Source organism: Notamacropus eugenii, chromosome 2 (genome assembly GCF_028372415.1).
Source record: "Notamacropus eugenii isolate mMacEug1 chromosome 2, mMacEug1.pri_v2, whole genome shotgun sequence".
Lineage (NCBI taxonomy): Eukaryota > Metazoa > Chordata > Mammalia > Diprotodontia > Macropodidae > Notamacropus > Notamacropus eugenii.
The window spans coordinates 466,832,585-466,858,230 of NC_092873.1; the positions used below are offsets into that span (position 1 = coordinate 466,832,585).

General features: G+C 36.3%; 1 protein-coding gene across 6 annotated transcripts in view; it reads right to left on the reverse strand.

Moving 5' to 3' along the window:
• RALGPS2 (Ral GEF with PH domain and SH3 binding motif 2) overlaps positions 1-25,646 on the reverse strand; it is a 254,358-nt gene that overhangs the window by 124,555 nt on the left and 104,157 nt on the right. For all 6 annotated transcript variants that reach the window (XR_011975647.1, XM_072648542.1, XM_072648543.1 and 3 more), the window contains exons 3-4: positions 13,248-13,352; positions 4,568-4,618 (exon numbers count right to left, since the gene is read on the reverse strand). Coding sequence is in view for 5 of the 6 variants with exons in the window: in XM_072648542.1 (XP_072504643.1) it covers positions 4,568-4,618; positions 13,248-13,352 (156 nt within the window). In the remaining variant the exon portion in view is untranslated. The remainder of the gene's footprint in view (positions 1-4,567; positions 4,619-13,247; positions 13,353-25,646) is intronic.

Here is a 25,646-nt window from a genome sequence, read left to right on the forward strand (position 1 = left end):
TTACTTCATTTTTAATCTAGGAGTAAAAGGAGAATCAAAGACACTTTGCTTTGGGACCATTGGTTTCCAAAGTGAGGGACTGTGGCACGATCCTGAAAGGTGTGTAACAAAATGAACTAAGATACAGTAAGATGGGTTGTAGTCCTGCCCTCCCTGCAATATCTATGTCATGACTTGTCTCAAAAAAATTCAATTCCACATCACTCCCAGTCCCATCGTGTGCCTGTCACTTATAAAGGTGCCCTAAAAAAAATCTTCCCTCTCCCTAACCCCTCAGGTCATCTTGTAACTATAGCAGGACTTCCTTTGGCTGGCTCTGTGCTCCTGAGCAGTCACTGGTCAAGAAGAGTCACCCTCCCCATTCCACTTCATTCTTGGTGGACAGTCACATAGGACGATCAGGTATGGATGAGTTACAATTAGTATCAAAAAGTTCCTCCCAAACTCATTTGTCTTCCACACTTGCCTGTTACTATCCTTCCCAACTCCCAGATTTGCACCCTTGGTGTCAACTTCAACTCTTGAGTCTACTCCATTCTCTGAAATCTGGATTCTGATTTTATTCTTCAATTTAAACTGACCTCTCCAAAACCAACAATCTTTTAATTTCCCAATTTAATAGTATTTTCACAATCGTCTTTTTTCTTTCTTGAAATTGTTGATGAGCTTCTCCTGGATACTCTCTCCCTCTCTACATTTTCATGCCTGAACTCTCTGCTTGTTCTCCTCCAACTGACCTGACATCATTATTCATCTCTTTTGCTAGATCAGAGGTGGGGAACCTATGGCCTTCTATGTCCTTGGATGTGGCCTTTTGACCAAGTCCAAGTTTTACAGAACAAATCCTTTTATTAAGGGGATTTGTTCTGGGAAGTTTGGATTCAAAGGACCACATGTCCTTGAGGCCAGAGGTTCTCCACTCCTATGCTAGATCATTGGCCATCTCATGTCCTCTAATCATGGGTGCCCCCTAAAGGTTCTATCCTGGACCTTCTTATCTTCTGCCTCTACATTAATCTCATTTGCTCACATGGGTTCAATTATCATCTCTATGTGGATGATTCCCAGATGTATATATCTAGAAGTAGTATCTCTCATGAGCTATTGTTGCATATTACCAACTTTCTTTTGAACATCTCCAACTGTATATTCTATTGTCATCTCAAAATCACAATGTTTTAAAGAAATCTCATTATCTTTTCCCCAAAACCCTATCTTCTTCAACTCAGACTTGCCTATTACGTCAAACTTAACATTATTCTCCTAGTCACTCAGGTTCAAAACCTCTACCCTTAACTCCTAAAATCATACTCACACTACATCTTCATTAGTATCCAACCTCTTCTCTCTACTCAAATTGTAATTACCCTAGCTCAGGCTTTAATCATCACTCACCTGAACTTATTGCAATAGATTTATAAGTGATCTCCTTGCCTCAAAAGTCTCTCCTCACTCTACTTTATTATCCACCAGCTTACTTATTGTTCCTTACTGTCTACCTCCCACTATGCCTGGAATTTTCTCCCCTCTTCACCTTTGCTTCTTAGTTTTTCTGGTTTTTTTTTCAGATTCAACTCAAATACCAACTTCTGGTCCGTCTAGAGTATTCCTCTCTAAAATTAATTTCTCCTACTCTGTAAATATCTTTCATGTACCTGGTTATTTCCATATCATCACCTCCAATACAAATGTGAACTCTTTCAGGGCAAGAACTGTTTCTACCATTTTTTTTTAATACCCAGAGGTACACAGTAAGTACTTTATTAATGCTTGCTAAGTAACATACCCAATCAGTTACCAAACATTTTCATTTTTACCCACAGAATCTCTCTCACATTTCTCATGTCCTTCCCCAGTTCAGGGGCTCATTACCTTTCACATGAATCACTGCCTCAATATTGGTCTCTCTACCTCCTATATGCTTCTCTGATCCATCCTGCACACAGCTGTCAAAGTGATTTCCTAAAACAAAGATCTGACAAGGTCACCTGTCTATTCAACTGACTCTACTGGTTCCCCAATGACTTGTGTTAAATATCATTCATCTTTATCTCACTCTTTATGAATTTCTAATTTTGTATGTTTTATAATATTATTAGTATGGATAGTAAAAATATATAACTCATATACGCAAGTAAACATACACCTATCAAAGGTGCATGCAAATTTTGCTGTTGATCAGGGCACATGACCAACAAAACTTTGAGACTGCTAGACTATCGCAATACCCTAAATGATCTCCTTGCTTCTAGTCTCCCCTCTTCTCCTTGATTCCCTTCAGGACTCTGCTCAAGTGCCACCTTCTGCATGAGGCTGTTAATGTTCTTCCCGGTTATTAGTGCCTGGCTCTCCAAGATCATCATCTGCTTGCTTCGGATAGGTTTTCTATAAACCTCTATCTTTACATAATCTATTCATTACAATGTTAAGCTCCTTGAGGAACAGGAGAGTTTTGCTTTTGTCTTTATATTTCTAGTGACTGGCACAGCACCTGGTACAGAGTAAGCAATTAATAAATGATTATGGATTAAACTGATCTTTCCCTCCATTATGGAACAGAAGATCCTAACTATTTTCTAAAGTACCACTGAACCAACATCACATAAAATTCATGTGGATGAGTGAACATATTATCAACATTTACTCATGGAAAGTTACATCAATGATTCATCTTCATATGCAGAATGAAAAATATGTCCAAAGTTTTAAATAAAATGCAAATTAAAATATTCAACAAATGATATATGTAGTAGTTAAAAGAACTTATTGAATAAAGCCAAAATATAAATGTTTAAAAAGACTATTATATTTAAAACTACAGCTCTTGCTGGTGTTTATAACTCTCCACAAAACAGCTTACATTTTTATCATACTTTAAAGTTTGCAGAGTGTTTTATATAAAGAATTCTCACATCTTTGAGGTAGGTACTACTATTATCCCCAGATAATGAAAGAGCTTATAGTATTGTCTTCAATTTATATTCCCTTCTAGAAGTTCCTGGAAGTTACATAGTCAGAAATGCACTCCAGGAATATCCATGCTGGCAGCATTATGGGAGACATTCAGAAAAGGGGGGAGACGAAGCACAGACATACCTTCTTCCGAGTAGATGATAAACCATTAATACCTATTCTTTGAGTCTAGCCATTCAACCAGGTACAGATTCATCGAAAATCATTATCACATGGCCCAAGTCATGCTTTCTTTTGGACAAGATGAGCATGATGGCCTTTGCCAAATAATTACTAAAACAGTATCCAAAGTAGTTCCTTATTCTTTTAGCCTCCTAAGACTGCCACACAAGAAAATGAAAGGGAACTTGGGGTGCAAGACATAGTCTGGAATCACCTGATGATGAAGCAGTGAAATTCCACTTCTTGCTAACCATCCACTTAATAATGCATACAAGGATTTCACAAGGAATTGTACAAAAAGTGGCAGGTAGTTTGCAGACACTTCTATCTTCCTCTTTTTGACAACTGGGACAATATTCACTCTTTTACCGTCCTATAGCACCTCTCTCATTCACCATGATCCTCCAGAAATCACTAACAAGAGCTCAGCAATCACATTCACCAGTTTTAGTAGTAACTGAGGCCATAGCTTACCTGGGCCTACTTGAACTCAGCAAGAACAGTTCAGGCACATACTATCTCCCTAATTATCTTGGTGATGTATCAATTCACTATTAGCCAACTTTGTTTCATCCTTTCCAGATCAAAGACTATTCTCCTTGGCAAAGAAAACAGAGTTAAAATACAGTGGAGCAGCAACTCCTCTCCATTATCATTACCCTGTCTAGACTAAGTTGTGGTCCTATGCATAGCTGATCTTCTTTTCCCTAACAAAGCTCTAAAAAACAACAATATCCTTTTTGTTGTCCTTAGCTAGACTTCTTCAGATAGGCTTCCTTTAAATCTTTTTTTCTGCACTACACTGTGTGGTGAGTCTAAACCAACAGGCCTACATCACATGCTTTAAATATATCCAAATATTCCTTCCTCTAAAAAATTTTCCAATATAATAGATGTATACTTTCTCATCTTTCTTATTTTCTGTTTCAGTAAGGTGCTTGTATGCATTACTGAGAGACAATGTGACTTAGTAGATATAGAGTTGGCCTTGCAGCCAGAAGGGTCTGGGTCTCACTTCAGACCACATAACCCTAAGTAAATCACTTACCTTCTCTAGGTCTCTAATTGTATTTGCTAAATCCCACATTCATGGAGATGAAAATCCAAGCACACATTCTTAATGTCATTATATTCAGCAATAGTAGAAATGATACATTAAACAGAACTAAAATAAATTCTCTCAAATCCTTAATTTCTTCATTTGTGAAATGAGAGAGATTGGATCATCCAAAAGGTCCTTTCCAGCTCTAAAATTCTGTCAGCACTACTTGGTAAGCTTTTATCACATCAAGAACACATGATGTCTTTATAGCTCCAAATGTATAAAAAGAAATTTTACTTCACATCTCTACAAACACTTAAATTACATTAATATTACATTAATATATTTAGATGTTTTAAATTTGGGAAATAAAGTAAAAGCATTACTCACATCAGGTTGAATAGCCTTAAATACTGGGACATCCATTAATGTTATCTGACCCTGAAATGAAAAATAATAAATTATATTCGAAATTGATATCTTGTGATCCTATGTAACATAACTTAGGCTTACTTACATGATTCTGTTAAAATCACATTTGTAATATTTCAAAATACTCAATCGGTCAGAATTTTTTCATCTATAAATAATGTTACAAGGAGTTTACATAAACATACATGTACACATATACATACACACTTCAAATCTTAAAGCAAATTTCTTTCATAAATTTAAGCATTCCATTTCAATGTAACCTAATTCACTTTTCAAGCATTCCTATGAAATATAATAATGCTCGTTTAATGACAGAAATGGACTTAGTTCTGACCACATAAATTAGTGGAATACTCAAGAACAGATTCCATATGTCCCAATTCATAAACTGGTGTTCTTTGTATGACTACTATACTAAAATGCCCTGAACACTACATTATCTGACAAAGATAATAGTTTGTACTAAATTTGGAGAAGGAAAGAAAAATCTGGTACCTTGTCATTAGTATAAATTCATAAACATTAGAATATTCTCCCATTAAATTTTTTGCATAATTCAACTTAAGACAGCACTGCTAATGCATGACTACTACTCATCTGTTCTGGGTCCTAGTAAGAGAGTTATTGTCCCCACTTTAATAATTTTGCTTTCTTGCCAAAAGAAGAAGCAGTATATAGTATAAATTCCAATGACTGACAAAAATGGCAATTGCCTTCTCTAGTTTCTATTGTCATATCTGTGGGAAATGGTACGCAGGACTACGTAAAATGCATACATTACCAAAACTGTTACTGGTAATGTTGATATACTCCGCCCCTTCCCCCCAAAAAGGGATAGGTTATTTTCTGACCTTTCAAAATCTATGTCTCATAGCATAATACCACAAATATTAATATTCTTCTACATGTAAAACTACATATATATAGTGTTGTACATACTTAGGAGTACAATGTATCTTATAACTGAGAAAAAGGTGATGCTTTCTGATAATCTACCTTACCTAATCTACCTAAACTGTAGGTCACTACACAGTTAAAATTTATTTAGGAAAATATAAAATGGTTCCGTAAGAGTTTCATTTCAAAAATACCTCAGTGTGCCTAGTGACAGTCTCTCTCTCTCTCTCCTGTTTTCATGGGAGGTGGGGGGGGAGGGGGAAGAATGATTTCAATGGATATGATGAACAAAACTCTTCCACAACTAGCAAAAATGAGAAACTACAGGCAACCATCACCGAAGGAACCTTTACTCATGTATATGAAGTATGCACAGTACTGGGCTAAGAAATGACTGGGAAATAAACAGATTTCTATCCTGACAAGACATACAAGCCATCTGGCCACCAACTGACAAATGTACTGAACAAGATTGCTCCTATGGTAAAGCCTACAAGATTGATGGATTTTCTATTGTTTTTGTTATAAATTCTGGCATTCACCTACCCCAATACTATCAGTCAATACATTTCACAGAACCACAGATTTCCAAAATTATTATAGAAAAATGGAAGGACTTCTTCAAATTGTATAAGATCGTTAAAACTTTCGCACCTCATACCAATCAATACATACGCTCCCGCAAACGTTCAAATTTGTCAATGTCCATAGATAAATAGCCACACTTTTTCCATCTCTTATTCATTTTGTTTCTTTATCTATTATCACACTGCCTAGACAGGAAAAAGATGGCCTAGGCTGACCTGCCACCTAGTGGCTAACAAAGGAATTATCTCAGCAACTTTTCCTTCTCCAGGGAAGAATGGCATATATATTACGGCTGTCTTTCATTGATCCCAGTTCTACTAATGGCACCTCAAGTCCGCTCTCAAAAATGTACAAATTTTAACTCTCTCTCAGCCACATGCCAGCCATCTCTTAACCTTAAACCAAGAGAATCCTACTACTGCCACCCCTGCCCTTACTCCCATTTCTGAGCCAAAAGATAACTGTAATCAAGACTCATTCATGATACACCTTTCTGTATCAAAGAAAATGGAAGTCGCTGTTCTAGGGACGAGGAGGCATTAATGAAAGAAAGCACCCCAGAAGTTGGCATCAGTCATCTCCCATGTATCCAACCTGCTGCCAAGTTCTATCAACTATCCTCCTAACATTTGTCCTATACATCCCCTTCTCCAGTGTTTCTCTCTGTTCATTTAGCATCCACCCAAGCGAAGGTTCTTAACCCCTCATTCCTGAAATGGAGCAACAGCCTCTTACTTGGTTCCTCCACTCAGCTGCCAAAGAAATCTACCTCAAGTGCTAATCTAATCATGTCATGCATGACCCTTGCCCCGTAAATCCAGTGACTCCTTATTACCTCTAGGATCATATATAAATATGCCTATTTGGTTTTTCAAGCCCCTTCACTTTTCCAATCTTCTTATACTTTGTCTCTCCATATACTCTAACACCCAGTTCCACTTGCCTTCTTACTGTTCCTCAAACACAACAGGCAATCACCAGACTTCATACTTTTTCACTGACCCCCGCTCCTGGAATGCTCTCCTCCCTTAGAAGGGGCCTTTCTTCACTTTCACCTTCAATCTTACCTTCATTCAGACACCTTTCTTAGTTATACCCATTCCTCTACCTCACTACTAATGCTTTAGCTCTGCAATGACTTCCCACTTATCCTCCATATTTCTTGCATGTACATAGTTGCTGGTGTGTTTTCTCTCCCAGTAGACTGCTCCTTCAAGGAGGGGAACAAGTCTTTGTATTCTTAGTGCTTAGCACAATGCCTGGCACATAGCAGATGCTTAAAGAAAATGTGTCTTAATCTGTTAACCAATACTTAATACTTAGCCAATACAAAAATTATCTTAAAGCTGAGGCCTAGATATAACTATCTGCTAAGCTAGCAAACACTTAATCTTACCAGGACTATGAAAGAAAGTATGAACAATGTCACTTCACATATACTACCTTATAAAACTGAAAAACAGTAAAGGAGAAACCAAGCCTTCAAAAGCCTTGGTGTAAGATCCAATGAAATCTGATCAACTCAAGAATATTAAAGATAAACCTGAAATAAGGAAACCCAATAGACCAGAAATGGAATAGGTTTGTTTCCACAGCAATCTGGCTTCATTACTGATGACAACAGAGCTACCTCCGTACCAGATGTTCAGTATCAGTGAGCAGAAATCCAGCACTAAAGAAAATCATTTTAGAAAAACGGCTGGAAAGGCTCAAAACCAAAATGAAGAAATCACGCTGTGGGACACCGTTTGAAAGTATTGAGTTTGCCTTTCAGGAATTTTCAGATAGTGAAAATTTCCAAAACAATGAAACCAGAGATGGTATATTGTTCCTCCCCAAAGAAAACATCAAATGAGAATCAGCAACTAACAACTAATCTATATGCCTACTTTCTGAGTCACTTCACTGAAAAGTACAGGAAATTTAAAAACCCTGTTTTTAAAAAATCTGTGAAAAATTAAACACACAAATAGCTAAATGGTAAACCAGATCTAGGGTCTTGTCGATTTGGACGTTTCCTTTAACAGTGCAGATAGCATGCCATCTGGTGCCTGTCCTATCCTGGGGATTCTTTTTCATGTCCTCTATAAACTCAACACAGGGGTTCACCCAACATGCTAGGAGCACTCCTCCCACTATGCCCCAAGGCACTTCTTTCCACTTTGGGAGAACTCTAGTTGTTTGTAAGTTTTTCTTTAACTGAAGTCTAAATTTGATTATTCTTTACTTCTACTTTTCTCTTTTTGATCCAAAAAGAACAAGTTTTACGCATACTGCATCTGACAGCTTTCCAGATACCTGAAGAGAGTTCTCATGTCCTATACTCGAGTCTCTTTTTCTTTAGGTCCAACATCTCTAATTCCTTCCAGTTGGCATGAACTAACTTCTATGAATCTTGAGTTTTATCAGAAATGAAACCAGAAGGCAAATGAAAGTTACTGCTTCCTTTGGAGAGGGAAAGAAGTTGGTAGAATTGGTTTTATCACAGGTCCAAAGGCAACTAAAAATATGATTTCAGAGGCTAATTAATAGTACTAGCTAGTGGCATCACTACTAGTAGTATAGTTGGTAGTAGTGCTCTAAGGTTTGCAAAGCACTTTACAATGATCTCATTTTATTCTCACTCATCTCTGGAAGAAGGTAGTTACTATTATTAAACCCCATCATCCAGACGAAGAAACTGAGCAGACAGAAGGTAACAGAAGTTAAGAGCCTTGCCCAGGTCTATTAAACTGTATCCTGTTCTGATTCTCTGACCACTCCCTATCCACTTCTAGTCAGTAGTTTCTAAGTAGCCAATATAAAATAGCAACAGCAGGGAGTGAGACTGCAAAGGGGAATCCAAAAGTCCCCAAAATCAAAGGATCATAAATTGTAAATTGCATTATATATTAATAAAAAAAAAATCCCAGTACTATGTGCTAAATCAGGAGAAGCCATTTAGCACTGCTGTCAAGGCCTTTTGGTCCTATGACATATAAATCTCAGATAAGTCCCAGAAATCCACAGTAAGCCAGCAGAACACAAAGGCTACTGATAACTTTGAGTTAATGTAGATATGTTAACTTTAAAATTTTACCAACAACTTTGAGAAGACTGACATATTAATGAACTTACCCCATGGTGGCACAGATAAAACTTAGCCTCTTCCCTCATAAAAATGAGACCTCAAACTCCACTCCCTCAATACTCTTCCACCTCCACTGTATTCATGCAACCAGAGTAATTCTCAGTGCCTTTCCCTCAAACTGCCTCTGCCTTCCTCCACTGCCCTATCCTTGTCCCCAGGCCATCTGCTTCTATCCTCTTTTGGCTACTTGTCTCTTTACTTTCTGTGCTGTTCTCCCCTACACCCTTTGTACCTTATGAAAAGTGTGACTGCAGCAGTCCCACTTCCTGCTGCCATCAAGGTCTTTCCCAGCAAGTGTCCAAAAAACAGAACTGCTTGCCCTATTTCATAATTTTGTAGATTAATTAGTATTTGACCAGATCATCCAGCTAATAAGTGTCTGAGGCTGTATTCGAACTTGGGTCTTACTGACTCCTGGTCTGGTGCTCTACTCTGCTACCTAACTACTACCTGGTCACCTCATCTTGCTCAAGAGAATTGTCTGCAAAAAAAGACAACTTTGAAAATAGCTGGAGCTTAGGCTCTAATCTCTATGCAAAGAATGCATTTAGAAGAAACCTCAATAAAAACCTCCAAATTAACTCAATACATGCTTGAGACTCAGAGACTTTAACGTACAGGTGAACTAAGGTAAGATAGCAAAAAGTGTTCAAAAATATAGTTCAAGAATGTGAAACATGAGGTCAAAGGCTTATAGATTACAAAGCCTCATGTATATATTATGAATACCTGCTTAAAGAATAAAGTAAATGGATATTAAATATATCACAAAAAAGGAAATTCTTTTCAGAAGACCCATTTATTACACAGTTATCCCTCAATTTAAGAAGCTTGTACTGGTATGCCATCAACATGTTAAAAAAAAAAAAGATCCAAATGAATAAAAAATAATAATAAAAATTTGTAAGATATGGTAACTAAAGGAGAAGGAAAAGGCAAACCACTCTGGTATCTTAGCCAAGAAAACTCCAAATAGAGTTATGAAGAGCTGGACATGACTGAACAATAAATAGTAACTAAAACAACTCCACCCTGATGTAAACAAAGTTGCTGATGCTTAAAATTGGGAAATGGATAAATAAATAAAATCAAAAGATCATGACTTCCTAAAAAAGCTTAACTAACAAAAATTATTTGCCACAAAGACCAAAAAAGCTTACTTAGAAGTCACCTGGCCCAGTAAACATCTGATCTGCTGGCAGCCAAGTGAAATACTGATTTAGAATATAAATGAATTTGTAATATCTTACCAGAAAAAGAAATGACAAGCAAAATGTCAGAATGTTGGGTATGAATAAAACTCAAAAAGCTCACTTGAAATCAACAAATAATGCAATACATACATAACTGAAATTGCTACAAGAGGAAAAGACCCTCTGAGTCAAAAATCATACCACAGCACATGAAATCTCACATATAACAAAAAAAGATATATCTTTTAAATCAGTACTTCTCCTATTAACAAAAAACTAGAAACAAAATGGATTCCATCAGAATGGCTAAACAAATTATGGGAGAAATAGAAAAGCAGATCACTGAAAAGGATACAGAAGCAATAAAAAAAAATCAATAAGCACTTATTAAACACCTCCTATGTTCCAGACACTATGGAAGATGTGCAAGATGCTGGGAATTCCAAAACAAAGAATGAAACTCTCAAGATTACATTCAAGTAAGAGAGACAAAAAGTACATACATAAGTAACCTCAGAAAAAGCACAAAGGAATTAAATACAGCAGTTACGTGGTGCAGTGGATAGAGCACCAGGCCTGGAGTCAGGAAGATCTGAGTTCAAACCCAGCATCAGACACTTAACTAGCTGTGTGACCCTGGAAAAGTCACTTAATCTAGTTTGCTTCAGTTTCCTCCTGGGGAAGGAAATGGCAAACTACTTCAGTATCTTTGCCAAGAAAACACCAAATGGGGTCACACAGAATCAGACATGAAGGGAAAACAAATGAACAATAACAAAATTAAACACAAAATAGTTTGGGGAAAGTAGTTGGGATGGGAGGATCAATGGGGAAAGGCTTCAGGTGGAAGATAATGTTTGCAGGTTGGTCTTGAAGGAGAAAAGGGATTCTATGAGACAGAGGTGAGGAAGAAGAGAACTGGAGGCATGGATGGCAGTTAGTACAAAGGCATGGAAGTGGGAGATGCAGTGTCCTGTGAAAGAAAGAGAGAGACAACTACTTTGGTCAGACCACAGAGTGTGGTAAGGGAACTACCATATCATGAAAATAGAAAGACAAACTGAGGCCAGGTTTGGGTTTTAAAAGTCAAACAAAGTTGTATATATTTGTTCTTGGATGCAATATTGAACCAGTAGATTTTATTGAGTAGGGGAGGGATAAGGTCAGATCAGTGCTTAAGGAAAATCACTTTAGAAGGTTTGAGAATGAATTGGGAATGGTGATGGGCTTTAAACAAGATCAATTAGGAGGCCATTGCTATATAGTCCAGGCAAGAGTTGGAGAAGGCCTGAACTGGCTTGTGGGAAACAGATACCCAAAGTATGGGGGTAAAAATTGCAAGATTTAATAAAAGTCTGGATATGTGGAGAAAGACAGTGAGAATTACAAGAATACAAAGATTATGAACCTAGGATAATGGAAGAATGATGGCTTCCTCAACAGAAATAGGAAGGTTAAATATAAGGGATGATTTGGAGGAAAAATAATGAACAATATTATTCTAGATATATTGAGTTTTTAGATGTTTCTGAGATATCCAGTCTGAAACGCCTAACAGGCAGTTCTCAACAGAGAGCCTAGGTATGGATACAAAATTATATAGATCTGTAAGTCATATTCAGAAAGCTGATAATTAAACTCATGGAAGATTATGAGGTCACTAAAAGAGTACAAAGAGAAGAGAGACAGAGCTTTTGAGGTACATGTACAGTTAGAGGGTATGATACTGATGATAAGCCAGCAAAGATGTCAGATGGTTAGAAGAAATAAGGGAGAGTACTGTAATAAAAATTTAGAGTACCCAGGAGAAAAAAAGAGGGGTGGGAGTGTAAAAAGTGTTAAATATAGTGGAAAGGTCAAAAAGGATGAGAATTGAAAATAGGTCATTATATCTGACAAGTATTGGCAGATAGATTTGGAGAGAAACGTTTCAGTTGAATGATATCAGAATACACAGGACTGGGGAATGAATGGAGAAGTGAATACAAATTCAGCTTTTTCTAGGAGTATGGCCAAGACAAGGAAGAGAGACACAGGACAAGAGTCTGTGAAGAGGGCAGGGTCAACTGAAAGATTTTTAAGGACAGGAGTATATATGCATGTTACCAATTTTCTGGAAGCTTAGGTATAAAGGAATAGTAGACGCAGGTATAATAAAGGTAGTACATATAAAGTCAGTAAGGTTTCTTTCCTCTTATGATAACAATAACTATCAAATTTCACAAAGACCCATGATACAAAGTAAGTTTTTTCCTAGTATTGTCTTGAACATCATGCTTTTCCCACAAAGGTCTGGTCAGTGATCCAAAAGTAGTGTCAGTTTAAGCTTAAAGTAGCATTCTTGGAAGTAGGGCCTAGGCAGAATGAAGACTTCTTTGCTCCTCATATTTCCCCTTCCAGTTAGTCATTCATAATTAAGTGGATGAGCCATGATTCAGAACCACGTCCTCTGACTCCAAATATAATTATAATAGACATTCATATGAAATATAAAATCTAATTTGACCTTCTTAATAATTCTGTGAATGGTAATTTAAATGGGAAGATCTTTAACGTTCATGAACAGGCCCATGTGACCAGCTTAACTCACATGGAAGCCTAAAGCACATGTGGTGGGAGGAGTTTGCTGAATGGGAGGGATTTTATCTCCAATAAAGATATCCAAACCAACACCTATGAAAATGCCACAAGATACTGACTGCTCATCTACGATATTAGTTGCTCCAAAGTCCTTCTTTACTCCTCAATCCCTAAACCAAATTTGTCTATGGACACAACTCATTATCAAATAAATAGTTTAAAAAAAATCTGCCAACCCATTGCTTACCGCATATTCTTCTGGTGTAACCTTAAGAACATCAAATACCACAGCATCAAAACTCTTCTTCAGCTCAGAGCCTTTGTCACTTAATGATTCGGAACTGCTACTTTTCTGTCAATATAAAAGTAAACACCATAGCCAGTTTAATACGTAGCCGCTACAGTTGGGATGGAAACTAAGAGGCAAAATACAAATGACAAATTTTGAGAGTGCTGAACAATTAAATACTGCAAAAATGTGCAGCTGAGAGTATATCTGAGATAGGGTCTGCCTAATATTTAAAAGCATTGATCTAGGAGCCAGAAGACTAGCTCTGCAACTCATTATCTGTCTCTAAGACAAAGTTTCCTCATCTACAAAACTGCAAAATTAGTCAAGATAATCTTTTAAGGTACATTCCTGATTACCCATGTATGATTAAATGATATTAATAAGTAAAGCCAATCTTTTCCTCCAAATTAAGATGTCTACCATATATGAAATAGGGCTGGATTTGGAAAACAACAGGACAATAAATTCAATGATACATGTATCAAAAAAGGTCATAAACAAATATAAAATTATTTCAGCATAGAAGCAGAGGGTCCAAAGAGAACTTTAAAGTCATATAATACAACTTTCTACCCAATTCAAAATCTAGTGGTGTTGTGTACAACATATGAAGTTACAGCATCTGAGTTCAAATTCCTGTTCAGTACTACCCATGTGCTCTTGGGAAAGGTATTTAACCTCTATGTGCCTCAGTTTCCTTATCTTAACATAGAGAGAGTTTTTATGGAGAATATGGAACATTTTTTAAGTTCTAAATTCATCTGTAAAATAAGAAGGATGGACTGAATGACTTCTAGTCCCATCCAGCTCTAATCTATGTTCCCTGTTGATACTCAACAAGACACTTCGGGGAAGAGGTGAAGGAAGTACCTTTTAAATCAAAGCAAATAAATCCGTTATGATTCACCGAACAACTACAACAAATACATAGCAAAAGATAAAACCTAAGACATCTAAAACATTAATAATGCTATAAATATATAACTATCAATTCACAATTACAATGAAAGCTAATTCAGAACTTCTAAAATTCAGCAAATATAAAATTTAAACTAGATATCCCAGAACCATAAAATTTTACTCATTATCTGTCTACCTAATCTCTCTTCCAAACTTCCTTATTTCAGCTGAAGGCACTACTATCTTTTTTAGCATCTTAGGTCTGTAATCTCAGCACTTTCCTAAACATCTCTCTCCAGAACCTAAATATCTACCCAGTTACCAAACCTTGAAGCTTCCACCTTCACAACATCTTTGCCATTCTAATCCTTCTTTACTTACACAGCTACCACCTTAGTTCAGGTCCGTATTATGTCTTTATCTAGATAACTGTAATGACTTCTAACTGGTCTCCTTAACTAGCTCATCTAAGAGTCAGGTAGTACAATGGACTGAACACTGGGCCTGCTATCAGGAAGATGTGGGTTCAAATTCTGCCTCACGCACTCACTAGTTGTATGACTGACCCTGGGCAAATCACTTAATCTCTATTTGTGTCTCAGCTATGAGAGAGTGATGATAACATCCGACTTTCTAGGGTTATTGTGAGGATCAAATGAGACAGTACTTATAAAGAGCTTAGGCAATGTCTGGCAGGTGCTATTATTATTATTATACATTACTGCCAAAATAACTTCCTTTAAGTGCAGATCTTATCATGTGACTTCCTGATTACAGTGGATTCTTATTGTCTCTAGAATAAAATACAAACTCCTTAGATTTTAAAGTCCTATACAATACGGCTCCAAATTATTCTAGCCTCATGGGACATTATTCGTCCTTCCTCATTGCCATCCGGCCATAATTGCCTTCTCTCTGTCCTCAAACAATACCGCATCTCCCATTTCCATGCACTTGCCATGCACATTCCTCATGCCTAAAATGTGCTCTCTGTCCATTGTTCTACCTCATAGAATCCCTCTCTTCCTTCAAGATATGGCTTAAGCACTGTCTTCTGCATGAAGCCTTTAATGACTTTTCCTCCAATTGCAAGCGCCATCTCTCCCAAAATATATTGTATTTAAACACTGTAAAATGCATATAAATTTGTTTATTCCCTTTGTATTTTTATATGTACTTATTGTCTCTCCTATTAGAATGATAGGATTACATAGCATTTAACAGTTTGCAAATTGTTTTACAATTGATGTCTCATTTAATCCTCGCAATAACCCTGGAAAGTAGATGCTATTATTGTCCCCATTTTTGAGAGGACAGAACTACGGAAAACAGCGATTTGTATGGGATCACACAGATAGTGTGTAAGAATGGATTTTAAATCCAGGTTAAGAAAGATAAACATGAACTTGATTTTTTAAGAGAAAAAATTCATTTCAAAAATGAAAAAACTCAGAACTGTAGAGAAAACAAAAAAATTAACAGAAACTATTTTGTCCAATTATATACTAAAAAAACTGATAACTTAAGAATAGAATATTATTAAAATAACCCAACATTAGAAAAAGGAATTGAATAAATCATGAATAAACCTCAAAGTAAAAAAATTCAAGACCAGAAGAATTTACAAGTCAATCTGATCAAACATTCAAAGAAAAATTAAATGCAACACTACATATACTGTTGCAATAAAGAGAAAAGAAGATTCTCTTCAAATCCTGTATGATACAAATATGGTTTTAATATCTAAGTCAGGGAGGGACCAAGCAGAGAAAAAACTAGAGAGCAATGTGGCCAACAAACAATAACATACAACTTTAAAATAAAATATTATCAAGTAGGTTACAACAATATATTAGGACTGTTAATATACTCTGAAAAGGCAGGGTTTATACCAGAATGCAGGGGTGGTTCAACATAAGGAAGTCCATAAATATAAATCATTTTAACACTATAAATAATAAAAATATATCAATAAACGCTCAGAAGGCTTTTCACAAATACCAGAACTGGTTTCTTTAATGTTTTGTTCATTTTACACATAAACACAAAATGAGAAGAAAAAAAAACCTTTCCATGTACAAAAACAATAAATTTCCATTTCAAGAAACACCTAAGAAATACTATACATTGTTTTCAAAGCTATCCAGCTTTTCTGTGATTCCATCTAGGTTTTCTTTTGTTCTCTCCTGTGTACTTTTTATTTTATTTTTCCTTTCTTACCCCTTCTTCCCACAAAGCTACAAGTAAATATGAAAATATGTAAATATACATGCATACGTATCTATAAACATACATATGCACACACATATACATATACGTAAGACCATACTATGTATATTTCAATTTGTCAGTTCTTTCTCTGGAGGTGAACAGCAATTTTCCTTCAAAAGTCTAAGTTTTTCCATGTTTTACTAAATCAGTATCCAACTCCTCATTTTTTACATCACAATAGTATTCCATCACAATCACATACACACAGTTTGTTTAGCCAATCCCCAACTGAAGGGCATATATCATTTTAGCCAATCTTACAGGGTAAGGTGATTATCTCAAAGTTGTTTTAATTTGCATCTCTCAAATGATTTAGAGCATTTTCATATGATTATATATAGTTTTGATTTCATCAAAAAACTGCCTGTTCATATTCTTTGACCATTTATCAACTGGAATAAGATTCATATTCTTATAAATTTGACAAAGTTCTTTAAATATTTGAAAAAAGATCTTATAAATTTGACAAAGTTCTTTAAATATTTGAAAAAAGAATAATATTGCTAAAACAATTTCCCTACTTTTCTCTTTTAATTAAATATATTTTAGCTTTAACTTCATTTGAAATCATAATTACTACACCTCCTTTTTTTATGTACTAAATTCTACTCCAGACCTTTATTTTATCTTTATATCTCTCATTTTTACAGTGTTTCCTGAAAGCAACATAATGATGAATTCAAATTTTTAATCTGGTATCTGTTTCTGTGTTGCGGGCAAATACATTCCTTTTGCATTCTAAGGTATAATCACTTGTTGTGTATTGTCCTTCTTCCTATTTTTCCTCACTATCACCCTATTTGCCCTACCCCTCCTCACTCCTTTGCTTTACTTCTCCCTGCCACCTTGCCCTCCTATTCCTTAACCTATCCACTTCTCCTACGGTCCTCCTGTATCCTCTCCCCCAACCTCTTTCTGAACTTAGAAGACCTTTACACACTTCTAGATTTATATACTCTTCTCTCTTTAACCCATTCCCTATGATGGTATGTTGCAGCACCACATGCCCTCCCCCCATACTAGCTTCTTCTATGTTAATTCTTCCCTTCATGCCTCATTTTATGAGACAATTACTCCTTTTTATCTCTCCCTTCAGTTTTATTTTTTAGAATCACACCATCCTACACAGCTCAGTCCAAGCTTTTCTTTCAAACTATCCAAATAATGACAGTTGTAACACTGTTAATAATGTCACATATTAAGAAAAAAACAGTTTGACCTTACTGAGTCCTTATAATTGGTCTTTATTTAATGTTTACTTTATATTTCTCCTGAATCTTATATGTTGAATTTTCCACTCAATTCTGATCATTTTTGTCACAAATACCTGAAAATCTTTCAATTTGTGAAAATCCCTTTTTGTATTATACCCCATTCAGGATTATACTTAACTTTGCTGGGTAAATTAGCCTTAGTCTTAACCCCCGTTCTCTTGCTTTATGACATATAGTATTCTAAGACCCATAGTCTTTCAACGTAGAAGTTGCTAGGTCTTGTGTAATCCTCACTGCAGCTCCACAACATTTAAAGTGTTTTTCTTTTCTTGTACTTCCTAATATTTTCTCCTTAACCTGGGACCTTTGAAACTTAGCTATGCTATTCCTATAAGTTTTCCTCTCAGAATCTCTTTTAGGGGATGACTGGTGATTTTTTTTTCTATTTCTGCTTTATTTTCTTGTTCCAGAACTTCAAAGCATTTTCCTTAGTAATTTCTTATATTATATCAAGATTTTTTTTTTTTTAACTTTTAGGTAGTCTGAGTGTTCTTATACAAGTCTCTCCTTGATCTGTTCTCCACATCAGCTATTTTTCTGATGTGATGTTTCAATATTCTCTTCTACTTTTTCATTCTTTTGATTTTGTTTATTATCCCTGTGACCTGATATTCATCAGGATGACTGGAGACGGCCCAGGATGCAATGTGGGACCCTGGCCATTTTAGGCTAAGATCTAAACACATTCTCATTTTGAGTGAGATACACCCATTCAATGAATAAGGCTCTTTAAGTAGGTACTCAAAGGATGGCCCCTTTTAATAAAATTGGAAAAAAAAAAAAAAGAGAGAAAGAGGATGGAGGCAGAGCATGGACTTTCTAGAGCGCTCCTGCCAAGCCCAGTCAAATACCTATTAAAAAATGGCTCTAAACAAATTGTGGAGCTGCAGAACCCACAGAATGACCAAGTGAAGCAAATCTCTATCCCAAGACAGCCTGAAAGGTTGCCAGGAAGTGTCTCTTGCACTACACTGGGAGCAGAGAGCAGTGACATGTGAGCCGTCAGTGTAGAAAGGGGACCTGAGCAGGCCTTGGGAAGACTAAATCTCTCACACCTGTGGTAGTTTCCAAATTTCATGACCCCAAAACGCTGAGCATAAATTGGAAGGTCAGTGGGAAAAGCCTGCGGGACCAATGCAGGAGAGTGGAGTGATCTGGCCCTAGACCCAGGGCAACAGAGCAGGGAGGGGGTAGAGGGGCAGCTGCAGCCACTGTTTTTGGGGTTCTAGGTCCACAGATTGTGGGTGGATCCAGTGACTGACAATACACCTCCCACCCCCACAGGAAGCAGAGAACTACCTTGATAAAGAACTCAAAAGTCAAGTAAATGTCTGGGGAAATGAGCAAAAAGTGGAAAAACAATTGAACTATAGAATCTTACTTTGGTGAAAAGTTACACCAAAGCATGCAAACAGAAGAAAACAAAATCAAGACTCCTCTATCCAAAGCCTCCAAGAAAAATATGAATTGGTCTCAGGTCATGGAACAACTCAAAAGGGATTCTGAAAACCAAGTAATAGAAGTAGAGCAAAAATTGGGAAGAGAAATGAGAATGATGCAAGAAAATCATGAAAATGAGTCAACTGTTTATTAAAGGAGACCCAAAAACTGCTGAAGAAAACAACACTTTAAAAAAGAGACTAACCCAAATGGCAAAAGAGATCCAAAAAGCCAATGAGGAGAAGAATGCCCTAAAAGGCAAAATTGGCTAGATGGAAAAGGAGATCTAAAAGCTCACTGAAGAAAACAACTCCTTAAAGATTAGAATGGAGCAGATGGAAGCTAATGACTTTATGAAAAATCAAGAAATTATAAAACAAAACAAAGGAATGAAAAAAGAACAGACAATGTGAAATATCTTACTGGAAAAACAACTGACCTGGAAAATAGATCCAGGAGAGACAATTTTAAAACTATGGGACTATCTGAAAGCCATGATCAAAAAAAGAGCCTAGACATCCTCTTTCATGAAACTATCAAGGAAAACTGCCCTGATATCCTAGAACCAGAAGGTAAAATAAATATTGAAAGAATCCACCAATGACCTTCTGAAAGAGATCCGAAAAGAAAAATTCCTAGGAATATTGTAGCCAAATTCCAGAGTTCCCAGGTGAAAGAGAAAACAACACAAGCTGCCAGAAAGAAACAATTCGAGTATTATGAAAATACAATCAGGATAACACAAGATCTAGCAGCTTCTACATTAAGGGATTGAAGGGCTTGGATTATGAAATTGCAAAAGTCAAAGGAACTAGGATTAAAACCAAGAATCCAGCAAAACTGAGTATATAATACTTCAGGGGAAAAAATTGTCATTCAATGAAATAGAGGACCTTCAAGCATTCCTGATGAAAAGACCAGAGCTGAAAGAAAATATGACTTTCAAACACAAGAATCAAGAGAAGCATGAAAAGGTAAACAAGAAAGAGAAATCATAAAGGACTTTCTAAAGCTGAAGTGTTTACATTCCTACATGGAAAGATAATATTTGTAACTCTTGAGACTTTTCTTGATATTTGGGTAGCTGGACAAAGGGCACAGGGTGAGCTGAATAGGAAGAGATGATATATAAAAAAATAAAATTAAGTGGTGAGAGAGGAATATATTGGGAAGAGAAAGGAAGAAATGGAATGGGGGCAAATTATCTCATAAAAGAGGCAAGAAAAAGTTTTTTCAATGGAGGGGAAAAGGGGGAAGTAAGAGGGGAAAAGTGAAGTTTACTCTCATCACATTTGGCTTAAGGAGGGAATAACATGCACACTCTATTTGTCATGAAAATCTATCTTACACTACAGGAAAGTAGGGGAGAAGGAATAAGTGGGGTGTGGGGGATGATAGAAGGGAGGGCAAATGGCAGGAGGGGGAAATCAGAAGTAAACACTTTTGGGGAGGGACAAGGTCAAAAGAGAGAACAGAATAAATGGGAGGCAGGATAGGATGGAGGGAAATACAGTTAGTCTTTCACAATATGACTTTTATGGAAGTGTTTTGCATAACTACATATATATAACCTATATTGAATCACCTGCCTTCTCAGTGGGGATGGGTGAGAAAGGAGGAAGGGAGAGAAGTTGGAACTCAAAATTTTAAAAATGAAAGTTAAAAATTGTTTTTCCATGCAATTGGAAAATAAGAAATACAGGTAATGGGGTATAGAAATCTATCTTGCCCTACAAGAAAATAGAGGAGACGGGGATAAGAGAAGGGAGAGGTGTGACAGAAGGGAGGGCAAATTGCGGGGACGGGGTAATCAGAATACATGGTTTCTTGGGGTGGAGGCAGGGGAAGAGATTGGGAGAAAATTTGCAACTCAAAATCTTCTGGAAATGAATGTTGAAAACTAAAAATAAATGAATTAAAAGAAAAAAGAGAGGGCACAGATGGCTATGGAAGAGAAAGTGAGGCTGGTAACCTTGCACAGCCCTCCCTCACTCAAATCAAAGTCAACTGCAAGTCATGTCATTATCTTGGTGTCATGGTCCTCTTCGAAAATGAAGGACAAACACACATTATTCCTTAGTGTCTTATAATGTCATTACTTTCCCCTTTTCCAATTTCTGTTTTCAAGGAATTATTTTTCTCCTTAAGTCTTTTATTCTTTTTCCAGTTGGTTGACTTTACTTTCACAATCTTCTTGATTTTCTTGGATTGCTCTTATTTTTTTCCCCTAATTTTTCCTCAGTCTCTCTTAACTGATTTTTTAAGTTCTTCCAAGAACTCTTTTTGGGCTTGTGACCGTTTGACATTTCTCAATGAAAAAGCAGTGGCAATATTTTTAGCTCTACTACATTCCTCCAAATATGAACCCAGATCTTCTCTATCCCCACAGTAGCTACCTATGGTTGAGTTCCTGCTCTTTTGTTTACTCTACTCTTAAGTCATGGCTAGCATCTCCAGCCACACTAGCCCATAAATGCTCTTGCTCCCTGTAGTCCCTTCAGTAGTTGCAAACTTCAACTGTTCTGTCCTGGAACCAAAACCAAGGACTCTGCTCTTCTGCAAATACCCAGGGTCAGCAAGGTTCCTGCCCCTCTGCTACCACACTTACCAAGCATGTACTAGCTCCTTTTCCCCCTGAGCCATAGTCTGGGACTACATCTGGTGAGCAAAGCTGTGCTTCACATCCTGACAGTGGAAGGTCCTTCAAATCTCCTACTCAGCCACAGGTCCAAGAGGTGGAAGTTCCTGAGGCTACCTCCCAATTGAGCCGCCCTCAGGATCTGTTGTTTGTTGATTCCTGAGTAAACCTGGAGGTGTTTGCATTTCACTTGGGCCAAACCTCCACCCTGGGAAGTCAGTCTTTCTGGGGTGTCCTTTCAGGTTGCTGGACGAGAATAATTGCTTTATCCCCATCTTTTGTTTATTTTTGCTGCTTTTCAATCACTCAGAGGCAACATTGTGTCCTTTTCTGTGGAGAAATTTGGAGAGCTGGGAAGTGTTCTGACTGATCATCTCCCCAGAATGCTCTCTCAATCAGCTTCTTTTTAAAACTTTAAAATGCATGGAAACACATGGGCCTTTCCTCAATAAAGCAAACAATGTCTATATAAATTCAAGAACGAATATGATATGTAATGGAAAAAAGTTAGGAGCCTTTTGAATAAGATCAGGGATAAAGAAAGTAGAGCCATTATCACCACCACAATTTAACAAAGTGCTAAGATGACAACTATAGCAATCAGAGAAATCAAGGAAACAAACATGGTCAAAAAAAAAATCCAAAGGAAACAAAAACTAATTTTTTGAAGACAGTACAGCTTACTTTCTAAAGAAGCAACAAAAAATTAACTGAAACAATTCAACCAAGTTTCAAGATAATAAAAAAATCCACAAAAATAATCATTTCTGTATATTACAAACAAAACTCAGCAGGAAGAACCAGAAAAATAAATTCTATTTAAAAAAAACAACAACTATAGAAGCTACAAAATATCTGGAAGTATATCTACTAACATGCACTTAGGAACTATAAATCCAACTATAAAACACTGTTTGCAGAAATTAACACACACCTAAACAACTGGAGAACATCACTCATGGTAGGTCAAACAAATATAATAAAAAGTCTAACTAAATCAATTTATGTATTCAGTACTTTAACAAACTACCAAAGAAATGTTTTATAGAACTAGAAAAAAATTTATACAGAGGAACAAAAGTCAAGACTCTCAAAGATAATAATAAAAGAAAAGAAGTCTACTGATAACAAATCTGTCTCAAATTGTACTACAAAGTAGTAATTATTGAAATGATTTGGTTCTGGCTAAAAAAGAAGTCATTTAGAAAATACTGGGTATATAACATGTAAAAGATCCTTGCTAAAGGGGAACGGATTCGCTATTTGACAAAATATACTGAGCAAACTATACAGCAGTCTGGTAGAAACTTAAGTTTAGATTAAATACCTCATCAAAGTAAGTTCCAAATGTGTACATGACCTAAACATAATCAAAGGTCACATCATAAGCAAATTAGGGAAGAAATGAAGAGATTTCTTTTCAGATGTATAGTGGAAGAGCTCATGATTAAATTATTGAGAGGATCACAAAATGATTACTTTGATTATGCAAAATTTTAAAGTTTCGTAAAAGCAAATGTAATGTAACTACAAGAGAAAAAGACAAATGGGAGAATAATCTCTGCCACAAGTTTCAATGATAAAAAAATCTCATATCAAAGAAAAACAATGAATTAATTTATAAGATTGAGAGTCATTCCCTAATGGAGAAATGACCAACAGTTATAAACAGGCAGTTTTGAAAGTAAATTTAAATTGCCAAAAAGGAAAAAGTGCTTCATCACTTCGCAATTAAGAGAAATGCAAATGAAAGCAACTTTAGATCCTATCTCAAATCCATCAAACTGGCAAAGATGACAAAAGAAAATGACAAATGTTGAAATGGCTGTGGAAAACTGACATGTTCATAGTCTGTTGATGGAGCCCTGAATCCAGCCATTGGGGAAAGCAATTTTGAACTAAACAATACCAAACTGTATTAACTTTGATCCAGCTAAATCACCCCTATATTTATACACAAAAGAACTTCAAGAAAGGGGAAAAGGACCTATATGTTTAAAAAAAAATTTAAATTTAAAAAAAAACTATAGCAGTTCTTTTCAGAGTAGTCAAATACTGGAAATCGAGGGGCTGTCCTCTTGGGGAATAGTTAAACAGATTCTGGTATAAGAATATAACTGAATATTACTGTGCCATAAGAAATGACTAAATGAAATTTATGACCCAACAAGAGAGAGAGAATATTATGAAATGCAAAATGGATAAATCTGATTACATTAAATTGAAAAATTTTTGCAGGAAGCCAATGGAACCAAGAATAGGAGGGAAGCAGAATACTGGGAAAGAATTTTTATAACTAGTACCTCTAATAAAGGCCTTATTTCTAAAATATATAGAGAACTGAGTCAAATTTACAAGACTACAAGGCATTCTCCAATAGATGAATGGTCAAAGAATATGAACAGGTAGTTTTCAGAGGAAGAAATTAAAGCTATCTATAATCACATGAAAAAAATACTCAAAATACTACTAATTAGAGAGATGAAAATCAAGACAACTCTGAGGTACCACATCACTTTATCAGCAAGGACCCCAACATATACAGGAGGGCCTGCAGCAGAGGTTCTTACATCTGCTTGTTTAAAAGGAAAGCAACCTTAGAAGGGTCAACAATCTTATTTAATCAAGCATATATATCATTCACTTAGGTCAGGGGGAAAAGTCAGCACCCTGAACTTCAGAAAAAATACTAACAGAAATTACAAACAAACCAACATACAGGGCTTCCAAATGTCTGAACATAGACAACACACTTACATGAACTGATGCTGAGTGAAGTGAGTAGAACCAGAAGAACATTATACACAGTAAAAAGCCACAGTGTGCTGAGGACTACTTCTGATAGACTTAGCATTCACAGCAATGTAAGGACCTAAAACATTCCCAAAGGACTCGAGGCAAAATGCCATCCACACTATGGAATCAGAACGCAGAATGAAGCGGACTATTTTCTCCTGTGTTATGTTTTGTTTTTCTCATGGTTTCTCCCATTCATTTTAATTCTTCTATGCAACATGAGTAATGTGAAAATGTGTTTAATAAGAATGTACGTGCAGAATCCACATAAAATTGCATGCTGTCTTGAGGGATGGGGGGAAGAAAGGGGGAGAAAATTTAAAACTTATGGAAGTGATTGTTGAAAATTGAAAACAAATTAATTTTAAAAAATGACTAAATGGGTACTTTAAGAGGAAATTGAGGATATACCTTTCTGAACTGACACAAAACAAAGTGAACAGAAGAGAATAATTTATTCAATGAGAAAAGCAACTTTGAGAGACTATAGAACTCTGTCTTAATGAAGCAATAAGCCAAACCACACATCAGAAGACTGCTGATGAGGGCTAAGAGAGACAAGTACTTTATATATGTGACCAATACAGGGGTGCAGCTTTGTGGGTCTATGCCTGTTTGTGATGATAATTTTGTTTCTCATTCTTTTTAAAAAATGTTTTTCAATTGAGAAATGTACATTGGGAGAGGGGCCACTAGGTGATGCAGTGGATGGAGTGCCAGCCTGGAGTCAGAAAAACTCATCTTCCTGAGGTCAGATCTGGCTTCAAACATTTACTAGTTGTGTGACTCTGGGCAAGGCACTTAAGCCTGCTTGCCTCAATTTCCTCATCTGCAAAATGAATTGGAGAAGGAAATGGCAAGCTACTCCAGTACCTTAGCCAAGAGAACTCCAAATGTGGTCCAGAAGAGTCAGACACAACTGGAAAATGACTGAATAACAAACAACATACTGGGAAGGACAGATTATGGATGCATGTAAAAATAAACTTTTTTTTTTTAAAACCCCCCCAAGCCAAGAATGAAACCAATTCTTAC